This window comes from Corvus cornix, chromosome 4, assembly GCF_000738735.6.
Source record: "Corvus cornix cornix isolate S_Up_H32 chromosome 4, ASM73873v5, whole genome shotgun sequence".
NCBI lineage: Eukaryota > Metazoa > Chordata > Aves > Passeriformes > Corvidae > Corvus > Corvus cornix.
In genome coordinates, this window is record NC_046334.1 from 28,891,035 (window position 1) to 28,904,542 (window position 13,508).

General features: G+C 47.8%; 1 protein-coding gene across 3 annotated transcripts in view; it reads left to right on the top strand.

Annotated features, from left to right (window-relative positions):
* Positions 1-225: 225 nt before the first annotated feature.
* The window catches only part of ELOVL6 (ELOVL fatty acid elongase 6), a 77,341-nt gene continuing 64,058 nt past the window's right edge, over positions 226-13,508 (top strand). Inside the window, exons 1-2 of one of the 3 annotated variants that reach the window (XM_039550734.1) lie at positions 430-502; positions 1,775-1,923. In XM_039550734.1, the coding sequence (XP_039406668.1) occupies positions 1,814-1,923 (110 nt within the window). In that variant the 5' untranslated portion in view covers positions 430-502; positions 1,775-1,813. Of the gene's footprint in view, positions 503-1,774; positions 1,924-11,806; positions 11,878-13,508 lie in introns of those variants that run through there. The other 2 variants (XM_039550735.1, XM_019293396.2) reach the window with 2 other exon arrangements.

Sequence of the window (13,508 nt, forward strand, 5' to 3'; positions counted from 1 at the left end):
CACAGGGGTGGGGGCTTCCTATTTTTGTAGTTATTTTTGACGGCCTGGGGTGTGTGAGGGAGTTCCTCCCAACCAAGAGCGCAGCCCTGGCGCTATTCACTGAGGAGAGCCAGCGCTGTGCGAGGGGCGGCGGGGGGCGGGTGTCCCGGGCGGCGGCGGCGGCGGCGGGCGGGCACTAAGACCGCGCCGCCCCCGGGCGCTGCGCGGCGGCCGCAGAAGAGGAGGAGACCGGCGGGCCCGGGAGGAGAGGCGCGGAGGGGAGCGGAGCTATGCTAAACCCGGGGTACCGCTGAGGCGGGGCGGGCCAGGCCAGAGGCGGGGGCTCTCCGGCGGCGGGCGCGCAGGGGCCCGGCTCCCGAGGCGGCGGCAGGCAGCATCTCGGCGCGGGGAGCGGCTCCGCAGCCACCGGGCCAATGAACATGTCAGTGTTGACTTTGCAGGAATACGAATTCGAGAAGCAGTTCAACGAGCATGCGGCCATCCAGTGGATGCAAGAGAACTGGTGAGTGCCGCCCCCGGGCCTCGCCGCCCGCCCGGATCGGGGAGGCGCTGAGCCCATCCGGGTGCGCGGGTTGCGCCCGGCCGGCGCGGTGCGGCGCGGCTCGGCTCTGCGCCGCCGTGCACGGGCACACGGGCGCTGCCGCCGGCCCTACCTGCGCGCCCGGGCGGGGGCTACCCCGCCGGGTTACAGAAGGCTGGGGCATCCCGCCGCCGGTGCGGTGCGCTGCGGGCCCCGAGCCCCGCCGCCGCACCCTCCCGCCGCGCCCCGGCCCTCCGGTTGGCCCGGCGGCGCGGAGCCGCACACGTGCCCCGGCTCTGCCCTCGGCCTCCCTTGCCTCCATCCTTGCCCGACCCTCCCGCTCCCCGCGCTGCAGGCTCGTTCAAACAAGTTGCGCGTTTGCCTGCGCTCCCCGCGGAGCCCCTTTGCCTTCCCCCTCCCTCAGCTCCTAATAAACTTCATTTGCAGCCATGCGGTTATTAACTTTCCCGGCGTGTTCGTGCGGCCGGGGAGCCGGGCGAGCCGAGCCGCGGCGGGACCGGGGCTGCGCAGGGACCCGTCGGGGCTTCCCGGGTCGCGGCGAGCCGGAGCCTGATGGCCTCGCAAGGGGTCACAGGCACGCTCACATCCTGGCCCGCCGAAGGGGAGTGGCTGTTCCGGGAAGCTGCTCTCTGCCGGGCACTGCCCCGGGGGCATCCCTGGGCCTTGGCCGGCAGCAGGGAGACGAGGATGGAGGGAGCGCCCCAGCTGTCCTTGCCCCTCCGCCAGGCCCTCTGAGCTGTCCTCGGGGCCAGGATCCCTCTCTCCATGGCACTTGCCCACACCTTGCCCCAGTCCTTGTCCTGGCTTTGTCCACCTGCACTGGCCCTGTGTTCACAGTCTGCGCTCGCTCACCTGTGCCTTGCTGATGCATTGTCCCTGACCAGCCTTGCCTAGTGCCCAGTCTTGCTGTTTCTGCTGCTTCTGTGGTCTCTCTCCCCAGCTAGCCCCCAACTTTTCCATTGCCTGCATGCCCTCCCTTGGCAGGGCTGTCTGCCCTTTGACCTCCCGAGTGAGGACCTTCCCCATGCCACCCTCATGTGACAATGGCAGGATAGGACTGTCTCTGGGCCCAGGCTTTGGTGCCTGCATTTGTAGGGCAGAATGGTCCAGGATCCTAGGTGGATCTCAGCTAGGGATTTGCTAGAATCCTTTAGTGACTTGTCCAGGGACTTTTAAGGGCAGTGTAATTAAAATGACCATTTAAGTGCATGTATGTCTCCCTCTGTTCTGCAGGTGAGCTCATTACCTCTTGAGGGGTGCCTGGTGTCACTCATGTTTCAGGAAAAAGGAGACCACATAGATATTCTTGGGCTGGAAGTATTGGATGCTTCCCTTTCTGACCATGTTCCAGAAGAAAATTGGCATCAGAATAGGATATTCTGGTAAAAGAGGATGGAGGGGGTGATATGTGAGTGTATATAATAGCCAGATAACCCAGGAGAGGTGCAGTTTATTTTAAAGAACATTCCTAGCAACTAGCACTCCTGCATCTTCTCCTTGGCTCTCCTGTGCTTTATGATGTGACCTTGGGAATGTTACATAACCTCTCCTAGGCCTCAGTTTCCCCAGCAGAGAAAGACCAGGGGAGTGGGGGATAATAATGCTGAAATGCCCTTACTCGGTGCTTTAATGATTTTGGTAATGTTTGCTGAGTGCCTTGAAGATGTCAGGTACTACATAAATACTAAGTAGTGTTACTAAAGTCTCCCTGGCAGTTTCACGTGCTGCAGAGGTCGCTAGCTGGGATTCCATAACGCCAGGCTCCCAGTTTCCAGGTTCAGAGGAGGAGACTGTCAGTGTTACACTGCTGTTGTACAGCTAAAGAGACACAATCATACATGTCCACATGCTTTTCAGTCTATTTTCACCTTCTCTTAGGGAACTGATGAATTAATGTCTTTGATTCTCATGAAAGTGAAAGAGAATGATCTTCCTGTGTCCTGGGAGTGTTTCTGGAAATGAAATAGAGCTGTGCCCTCTGAGGTCTCTGTCGTGGCAGACTTTTCCTGAAAATGCTGGTGAAGACTCTTCTGTGTTCCAGGTTAAACTGTGCATTTTTATCTTTAAGAAATGCCTTTGCTTAATGAAACAGGTCCTGCTCAAGCGCTTGAGTTTTGCAGGGAGCTTACCTGGTAAAATACAGCAGCTTTTTTTACTCCTGTCAGGTTGACTCAATAGGTTTGTGTATGCAGACATCAATGGCTCCTGCACTTTGTAGGTGTAGCCTTAACGTACACATCCTTAACATAAGAGCCATCCAAGATGAAGTTGTTAAGTAGTAGTTTGTAGGGGTAAGCATGCTCTTTGAGCAGTAAGACAAGACAAGGGGGACTTGTTTGAGGAAAGACTGTCAGGATTTTATATTGTAATTGTTATTTAAATTAGGGTGCAATACTACTACAATGTCTAACATGAAGGTAAACAAATTCTGTAGGTGTGGCATTTACTATTTTACCTCATCTCAGAACAATGTCTTGTTACCTTACAACACAAAAAATACACAAAAAGAAGGCTGTAAGGTGTTAGGGGGCATGAATTGGCAGTAAGGAGTTGACCCTGACTTTGGGAATTTGAGATGTATCTTTGGAGTCTGACTAGGTTGCGTATGAAGATGTAGCCTAGTTTGAGGATGGACGTGAAGCCTTTTACATATCCTCTGAGTTCTGAGCTGGTTAAAGCACTATCCAGCCCTTCTAATTAAAACCGTGTAGGCCTAAAGCTGGAAAAGCTTGAATGCAAAGCCTGGAGGTAGTGGCATACACCCCTAGGTACTGGTATGGTTGGTTGGGAAGGATCATGGTGCAAGGTCTGGTTCTGTTCAGCCAAGGCTTGCCCCTCCTTTGCCTTGGTCCTTTGAGCCTGCTCCAAGCTCCATCACTCCCTGGGGCAAGTACACATCCTCTGCCCTCAGCAGTAGCTGGCTCCCAGGCTTTTCTTCCCCATCCTAGGGCTTGTTTCCTTGCTGGCATTTGCTCCTGAAAATCCCATCTGACGGCATATTGGTCTAATGGCAGTGAATGAGGTCCTCCTTGCTTCATTCCAGATGTTCCTGCTTCACTATATGGAAGACCCTATCCTGCAACACACATTGCACTGAGACCTCTTTAAAGCTTGGGCCTGGACTAGCAGTGCTGTAAAGAGGGTGCTGATTTGACACAGAGGGGAAATGAGTAGTCTCTTGCTTGATACTTCCGAGCTGATTGGTTTCATGCCTCCCTGAATGCCTGGCTTTACATTTATGCACTCCTTTATGGTATAGCCCTGGACTGCCTGGTTCTCATGCAGGGAGGCAGGAGTGGCGGGGCAAGGTTGGAGGCTGCAAAGATGGACCTGCAGCCTGCGGGCCTCTGGTGGTAAGAGCTGCCAGTTAGTTGCCTTCCCTAAACTAACAATGTCAGGATTTCAGGAGGTTAAGAAACAGGTCCAGTTACTGTCATGAAACTCCTTACACTTTATGTTGTTGGAAAGCTGTTGTTGATACATGTTTAAGTATAGTGCCATCGAGTAGCTTTAAATATACAATACAGTATCACTTTAAGATACTGTCATACTGTGCTCAAACCATGAGAGGTGTGATTTCAGTATGTTCAGGATTAAGTCAAATGTTTATGAAAATAATTGCTTAAAATGATTTCTCAAGTCAAACTCTCCCAGCACCTCCTCCTAAACTTCTTCAAAGAGGGAAGTGGTATGAAGTAAATAGCCTGCAGTTCCTTAAACTGCTGCATGAGAATTAAAGCAGCTCTAGTCCTTTATCTCATATGGGTAAGTATATTAATATTTTTGGAGAAAAGTCACAGTTCTGTCAGACATACAGCAAGAAGTGTTGTAGCACTGAGATCCCCATTCCCAGCTGCAGCCAGTGAGGCAGCAAAAACTGGCCAGTGCTTAGGAAAGGCGAAGTGACAGAAATGCCTGGATGGAGTGGTGACTGCCAAAGTCCTTCTCCATCGTGCTGCAGAGCACCAGGTTCAGGCATCAGCACGAAGTGACAGTCGTTCCTGTTATAATTGTCTGGCCAATAATAATTATCTTCAGATGTCTGCTGACGAGGGGCTCACCAATGGGGAGGCAGGAGGCCTGTGCTGACTGCGCTGAGATTATCTGGGAGAGCTGACGTCACGCCAGGGCTTGCCTAAAATCACCGAAACTTTTCCTCTGCTGCTCCGTCGGCTGCTGCAGCGCTCCGGATATCTCTGCTCCAGCCCGATGTCCTCCCACCAGCTGCTGCCCTGGGCAGGCTCTCCTTGCTCCTCTCTCTCTTTCCTCTCCTGTTTTGCTTCCTGAAAAGCCAAGGTTTAACCCTTGGCAGCCGGCAGCATGCTCACAGGTAGTAGGGGGAGGAGGATGAGCAGGATGAAAGTGAAACTGATTATTCCCTAGAAAAGCTGTTGGGCTCTGCTGCAGATGCTGGCTGGTTTTGTTATTTAACAGAAGTAATGATTCAGTAAAGAGAGAAGGACTGCATAAGGACTGCTGGGAATTTTTTGGTTTTAAAGGGATCTGGCAACTCAGACTCGATCCTGAAATCAACTTTGTGGACCTTAGATGAGGATAAGTGTTTATGTATTGAAAGAAAACATCTGTGCAGGAAGTTATTTTTAACCTTTTGTTACCAAAACTTTTATGTGGCAGAGGCAGAAAATGCAGCCAGTGCTGAGAGAAATTTATCCTTTGTTGTGATTTTCTTTCAAGTCAAAATGAGAGGTAGATGTGGAAGGGCACAGGGTCAGATAATTTGGATTTGTAAATGCACTTGCCTTTTAATAATTCACACAAGCACCATCGTCCTAGACAGGTTTGTTTCCTAAATGCAGAACAAGCTCTCCTCATCCACTAAAGGTGCTCTTACCTCATGCAGAAATCAAGAGTGAGAGGCTGTGAGCGTATCTCTCCAGGCATGTGTGCGTAGCAGCCAAAACCTGATGTAAATTACATTTTTTTTTTCCCCTGAGCTCTTACTAGATGCCAAGTGAAGGATGTAGAGAGGGACGCTGCAGTCACCCTGTACTTTCCTCTGTGCTGCAGCACGGAGTCAAAGGGAAGATGTGAATTGTTTTCAACAGAGAGACTGTTTTACTTGAGCAGAATTCAGTTGGCCCAAGAATTTAGCCGGCCCCCACGTGTCATTCTCCAGAGGGGATTTTTGCTGCTCTCTTGTGCAAACTGGCCATAAAGCTGACAGGGCCACCAGTGCATGGCAGAGATTAGAGGATACCCACTTCTTTGCCTTTCTTTCATCCTGCAGGCCTTTCTGAGCCAAAGACTGATGTATTGGAGTATCACAGGGTTTTGGCTCCTTGAAAATGAAAGGATGGAGGAATGAGGAATGACAGCAGATCTCCTGTCAGAGTTCAGGTGTTTTCTGTCTGGGTGGTCCTGGGAAAAAACATTTTAAAAAAAATACGGTGGACACCAAAATGTCATCCTGAAGATAAATATATCAATGTCTTCTGAATTCAGCCTACCACTGAAACATAGGCATCGGCCTTTTGTTTACTCTGTTCCTAGAATGTGGACACATCTGTCATCATGTTGCTTCTGTGATTTTAAACCTCTTGAGAGTTCTACTCTCTTCTACTTTGTGAAACACCACGTACTTCTGGGAATAATAAACTTGTATGAGTGGAGCAAGGAGTAATTTAGGAACTTGCCATCATTTTTAGAAGGGAATATGGGCATTCAGGAACGTGGATGTTCCAAAACACTTTTTGGAAAGTTTAGTTAAGAGTTTAGGTGCTTTTTCTTTTAATGGAAAAGAGAAGAGATTGAAAGGTTATTTTTAACTATACATTAGCATTGTGTGAAATACAAACTTTTCACTGGCTTAGGCTATATCAACATGTGAGATGTTTATGTAACTGCATTACCTCTGTACTGTAAATTTTTTCTCGCCAACAGTTTTGTCAGCCCACTTGAGCCTTGCCCTGGGTTGGAGTGGTAGGGTTTTGTTTTCTACTGTGCTGCCCCATCACTGACCAAAGCATCCCAGACTGCTGCTGCTACAAGCTGTGCTGTTCCTGTTTGTGTCACAGTATCACATCTCCTGGGACTTCCTGGATTCACTGGGGAAAGCTGGTGCAGCCCCATGGGGAGCTCTGCAGGGACACCCAGTTAAACATTTCATAATCTGTCAACAGCACAGGAAACAGCGAGGCTGTGCTGCACCCAGGCTTATAGCAGAAGAAATTGTATCAGTTCATGTGCAAGGTTTGCAAATGGTATGATTGCTTTCAGATCCAGAGTAGGAGTGGTACCTGCTACTGCCCTTCATGTTGTGCCTTGCACTGTGTGCTCCATTGCAAACTGTCACTTGCAAGTCTTGTTGACTTTTGTGCAATTTTTTTCCTGTGAATTTTGCTTATGGACTAGGAGCAAGGTGGAAGGACTCCAAAATCAACATGACCTGAGTTTGCCTAGGGAAGGGACCCAAGTCCTACAGAGCATGGCATGAAATGATGGGCAGAGCTTGCATCTGCTGAGAATTCCTTGACCTCCTGTGGAAAGAGCTGGTATTCAGAGTGGGGAAAAAGAGGGGGAGATCCAAGTCAGTGGTTTACCTCATGCCAGAGGATTTGGGACTTTGCAGAGGACACGCAGTGGTTTATGCAGTGCATGGTATGGAGGGGAATGATACCTGAGGGTATGGGGAGCCTGACTTCAAACTGAAGGCAGCCATAGCCACCTTTCAGAAGATGGGCATTGGTCAGGTGCCTGAGTTCCTCATTTTAATGGAAATCAAGGACCTGTGTCATCTCTGAAAATTTCTCTTTTTGCCTCATTTGCCCTGCTGCAAAATAGGGAATACTTCCTTTCTGGGGATATTCAGAGTTGGTTTTCTGCCATGTCACAAAGGTGATCCTGAGGTGGTAAGACCTGTATATAACTACATTAGAACAGTACAGAAAACACAGTGGTCTTACACTATTACTATGTAGCTTTACACTTGTACTAGCAGTGAAGAATACTTTATTCTTGCCAAGGATGTGGGGCAAAGTTTGTGTCCTTGATTGTGGTAACTGGGGACTGAGAAGAGCTGCTGTAATATTAGAGGCAAGGCAGTTTAGTGTTGGTATCATGGGATTAAACTGCAAAAGTCCAGACCATTTTTAATTGCAAATTTATGAAAGGAACTGTCCTTCAGATAGTCCAATAAAACTTCAGACTGATGATAACTTTTAAATAGAATTTTTAAAATTTGTTGGTAATTAGTTTCAGTATGTGAAGTCTGCAAAGTGAGTAAAAAATGAATTGGACATCATCCAGGTTGTGAGCTTGTCAAATTGAATGTGTTGATTTTGATATCTGATGGCCTCAGTTACCCCTGGACATAAAACTTAAGGTCAGTCAAGAGTGTTATTAAGGACAAAGGTCTGGTCTATGTCTTGAGCCACCAGCAGTATAAATACACCTGGAAGGAGCAATCCCAGGGAGTGCCAATGAAAGTTTTAAGGGGAAGAAACAATGGGCCAAGTTAATTTTTGAAAAAATATCAGAGTGCTGTTATTGAGGAGTCTTACCTTCTGACTAATAAAATTGCCTGGGTTTCAGGTTGTTTTTTTTTTTCTTTTTCTTTTTTTATTTATTAGAGCCATTAAGAGCTGCTTAAGATAACAGTAAAATCCCCTAAGTATAAACAAAAATGGGATGCCAAAGTTGTTGCGCTGTGCCATTCAGATAGTGGGTTTATTAACAAATGTTTGCAAAGTCTGTCTTTTTCCTTATGTATTTTTCCTTTTAGCTTTAATTGGGAATTTACCCTCTAGGTCCCCTGATGTGATTCTTCTGAATGCTTTCTGAATGTTTACAGGTCCTCTGTAAACATTAATGGGAATTTTGTTGTTGCCAACATACATCATCTCCAGGCAGCTGAAAGCCATGGCTCTTCTTCCTTTTAGTTCTCCCTGGAGGAGCTGGCTGTCCAGCTCCTTTTCCATGTCTTTGCAGGTCACAAGCAAAAGAAACATTAGTTATTAGTAGGAAATGATGTAGACATCTTACATTTCAATTCCTTCTTGTTTCCTCACCCTCCTTGGCTTGACAGCCAAGCAGAAAACTCCAAGCTATTTTGTCCACCACATGGATCTCTAGATGCTCTTGTCTACCTTGACCATCACAAAGACTTCTGCTCTGCTGGCACAGTAGCTCTGGGGCTGCTGGCTGCCCTGGACCCTGTTGCACTTCAGCCCCGGCCACGGGTGTGGATGAGGATCCGTCCTGTTCCACATGCGTGTGGCATCTTCTGTGCTCACAGGCGGCCAGCCCAAACCCCTGGGTGGCTTCACTGCCTTTCCTAGGTAAATGCAGAAGCTGTGAGGATGTGCTAAGTGGAACTGCTGATGAGAGTGTGCAGCACTGATTTCAGACTCATGATGAAACAAGTTGTTTAGCAGGTAGAAGTATTTCAGGATGCGGTGTTGTCTTTACATTATTTTGTGAGGGCATTTCCCCATTATAGTTTTTCCTAAGATGTTGCTGTTGGCACTGTCTGAAACAAGATACTGGTCTTGTACCCAGGATGCTCACACTTGTTAGGAAATAAAGGAAAACATTTTGCTGTAAGTAACATTCTGAAAACCAGTCCCCTGATGTTCATGAGAGCTGGTCCTTGTGTAATGGTGCCCCTGCATAAAGATGGTAGTTACAGTGAATGCCCTTCCCAGATCCTTCTGCCTATGATGTCTTTTGATCCTGCTCGGGATGTTGGCTCAGGATGTTTTGTTTATTTTCCGAGATTCTGGTATTTGGTGATTACAGACAGTTTCTATTACTGTTCACTCATTCAGGTCCTAGGAGCACCTTGCAGGCGCTGGTGATGGCATTTGTCTGACCACAGATGCCTGCTATGTAAGGTGTCTGAGTCATCAGGAAGTGGGCAACGGAGAGAATTAAGTTTTATTGTAAAACCGCTCCCTCTCTTACCAAATGTAGAGACTCAGGGAACTAACTAGACCATAGTTATTTCTCATGATCCTTCTTCCTTCTTCTCCCCCATGATGCATTTTCTTCTTTCTTCTGATTTTTACTTTCTACCACCCTTTGCCCATTCCTCTTTCATGTTCTGTATGTCTTTTTCCCCTTTAGGAGCAGTCGAGTCAGCATCACAGTTGGCTGGGCAAGCCCTGGATGCTTCTGTAAAACACCCTGCAGGGTGGGAATCATCTGGTGCATGTTTTGGCGTTGGGCTGGTGGAGCTGGGCAGCACGGGCCTGGCCCTGAGCTGTCTCTGGCTGAACAGAAAAAGCACTGCATCAGGGTAGTCCCACTGCCACCTTCTGATAAAGTCACTTGGTCCTTGATTTCTGGAATAAGGCAGTAATAACCAAAGAAGAATGCTTGCTTGTAGCTTTCCACAGCCCCATCGTATACTGGTATAAAAGGGCCCTCTCTTTTAAAAGCCACTTTCCAGTCACTAAGTGGAAAAATAGTAAAAAGTCCACAGTAAAACAGCAGTTGGCTTCAGTATAAAAGATTTAGTTCCTGAACTTACGTGTGTTGGCTAATGTAACCCTAATGTAGCATCTGGTACGTAAAACAATTTTGACAATTCACATATTTTGAAATGGTCGTTACTGTAAATGGAATAATTGGAAAAGATGTTAGGATAAAATGAAAAGAAGTTGTGCCTACATTTAGAAAAATGTGCCTACATTTAGAAAAAAATACACACCAGGCTGATAAGAGCTACCACAGCTTTTTACTGGGGGGTGAACAAGCAGAGCTCCTTCCTCTGCTCTCTGTAGTGGCATGCCCTTGATGGAGAAGAAAAATGGACTAGGGTAACAAAATAGGATCTGTTAGCATCTATCACGTATTGGCATTAAAGCTGGGAGCACAGATTTTGGCCTTGGGCTTTCCAAATGCTCTTCTTGCCTTAGCAGTACCCATGGCTTCAGCTGTTGGGGTGTCATGGAGCATCTTCCCTAACGAATGCTGGTGGCTTCAGGGTAGGCATGCTACATGTGTAAGATACTGTGGGTGGTTCATTGCTGTTGGAAGTACTGTGAGCAGTCTTCATTGTTTCCAATAAATGGCATGTAGGATTGAGGGAGATTTTTGCAGACCACAGCCATCTCGCCTATGCTTGTATGATTATGGTCCAGCATTTTGTCTTCATAGGCTGTGTCCTGATGACCTTAGTTATGATCCATATTTATTGCTGGCAGAGCGTTAGACTCCTTTCCATTAAACGAGATAGTGTTGTATCTGTTTACAGGGGATACGAATTTGGCTTCAGACATCTTTGACCCACTTATCTTGTTTAAATTTTCAAGAATGAGTCCTGACTCGATGGAGTTTCAGGTAGTTTTCGTGTTGTAAAATAGCTGTACATCTTGGAAGAGGGACATTTGTGTTCACTGTATTACCATGAAGAGTTACGGTATTTTAAGTTATCTTTTTCCCTTTGCTAAGGTCGAGACAGAATTCCACAGTCACATTCTTGGTGAGTTAGATGCTTTAAGGACAGAAAGCTCTATAATGCAGCATTTCTAAGAACAGGAAGGATGTGTTGAAAGTGGTGGATCTGTACAGTCACAAGGGCTGCTCTGAGAGTTGCCCACAGCCATTGCAGCTGGAAGGCGTCCCAGATGAAAATAACCATTTCCAGACTTTCAGCTGAGGTGTCTCTTCTTAGCTCTCAAGTCCTGTGTGACACTAAAAGAAAGCAAGACTTTGGTTCCCAAAACTTTGGAGAGTCTCCCATTGCATGTACAGACAAAGTTGGTGCCATCATGCATTTTTCCTGGCTGCTGGATCAAATGCTCCCTCTTGAATGTCAGCCAGCCTGTGAGGCAACAAGGACAGCCTCCCTGTCAGCCAGGTTGCACAAGGGAATGATATCAGGGTGGGTTGCCTTGGGTTTGCTGGCACTGGAGTAGCTTCCCAGGGCTGAACTTTGGCCCCATGCCACACACATGGAAGCACTACTACAGCTGTGTAAACTGAACTGCCTTTCATGACTCCTCCTGGGACCTTGGTCTCCTGTGGCAGAGTGGAAGGGACCAGCAGAGGCAGTAAACTGTCCCACTGCTCCAGCTGCCTTGCCTGCAGGCTGCCTGTGTAGCTTTCCTGAAAGCAGTCCTGGAAAAAGCACGGCATGGAGGTGATGTGTCTTAAGTAGGACCTGTGATGGCATCTATACTTAGGTGCTGGTGAGCCCAAAATGCTGCACCCATGCAGTCTGAGCTGTTTTGTTCTAGCTGCAGGAGCGGGGACAAACACTCCTGTGAATTGGACAAACATCCCTCTCTTAACTGGATCCCATGGTCTGCTGTGATAATGCCCCGTGGTGTGGTCCCTAGACTATCCTGCTTGACCTGCTTCATTCAGAGTGGGTAAGGCACCCGTCTGGAGAACTATAGACTGTCAAGGACTTTCATTATTGAAATTGGGGCCTGGGATTCATCCAAGTCAGCGGGAGATGTATCTGTGATGTGAATGGGAAGAGGGTGTAAATATTTGTGGATGAGAAGTGAGACGGCTCTACCATTACCTGTAGCTTTGGTGCAGATAGAAATCTGGGTGCTGCTGAAATTGGATTAAGCCACCAGCCTACAGGCTTCCTGCAGAAATACCAATGAAGAGTTGTAAATGCAGGATCTGTCTGTGGAGTAAATGCTTATATATGGGAGATCGCTAGAAAGCATGAAGACAAAACTGAAAAGGGCTTGTTTCCCAGAGATGGGCTTACATGCAGTCCTCTCTGTGCAAGTGCTCCTCTTCAAGAATAAAACTACCCAGTGTTTAATGAGTTAATATGAGCAGTGTCTTAGGCTGCCTTCTGCTGTGCTCTGGGATAGTGGCTGGACACTGCAGAAAGCCTTACAGAACAGAAAGGGGAAAGATGTCATTTCAAGTCAGGCTGTGTTGACTCATAGAAGACATTCTGAAGGTTATGGATATATGTTAAGCAGGTATTAAATAGCTCTTGCTTTATAAATATCATTTACAAAAGCAAGTATCCTTCAGGCGCCAGAGTATATAAGAGTGTGAGTTAATTAGAGTCTGCATTTTCAAAGTGGTGGAACAACAGGATTTAGATCAGACAAACTGCAAATAAGTTTGCTGGTGACGTGAAATCCAGTGACTTCTGTAAAACTTCCTGGCTTTGTGCCTTGCTTTTTCTTCCCCGTCACTGCTTTCTGCAGCTGTGTCCCTTGGACTCAGTGCAGTGGGTTGTGATGTGTGTGGCCGCAGAGAGGAGCGGTGCGGCCCTGCTCCCCATGGCTGTTGCGCTGATGGGGACATGTCACAGCGGTACTCTGAGGCACTCAGTCACTTGTTTTGCAGAGAAATGCAGGCTGGCAGGAGGAAGAGCCAAACCACAGGCTAAACAGGCTCAGTGGAGCATTTCATGGCCTGCAAAGTTACCAGGCTAATCTGGAAACCTGCAGCCTTTATCATGACACCTGACACAGCAGCACAGCCGGCCTCCTCTGCTTTACCAGATTTCCATGCTCACATCACTGTCTTTCTAAACATGGCACAGATTTTTTCCTTACTTAGGCTTAAGGATGGGGGGGAGGGTGAGGGCAATGGAAAAAATCTACATTAAAGCCCTCCCAAAACCAGTCTGAAAATTTAGAGGTCCCCTCACAAAGGGGTGGGGGCCCTCACACCAGGATGGTCTTCCAGGTTATCGGGGCTGTGACTTTGCAGTGTGAGCAGCTTTGTGGTGCATTCAGAAACACTTGCCTGACTAACATATTGCTTACATTTGCTGACTCACTCTTGCGCTGCCTTTTCTTTCTTGTTCCCTGGATGTGTTGATTTTTATCTCTGTTACTAGGGCTGTGCCCCAGACACTGTATAATCGGCCTGTTTGTGTTTGGCTCCTGTGTTGGTGGAGGTATTTACATTTGGATACAAATGTTAATATCATTCACCCAGAAGTGAATAACGGCAACAAACTACTGGGGGTCTGAAGCCCCCTGGCATGGGAGGGAGGGCAGGGACATGCTGCTCT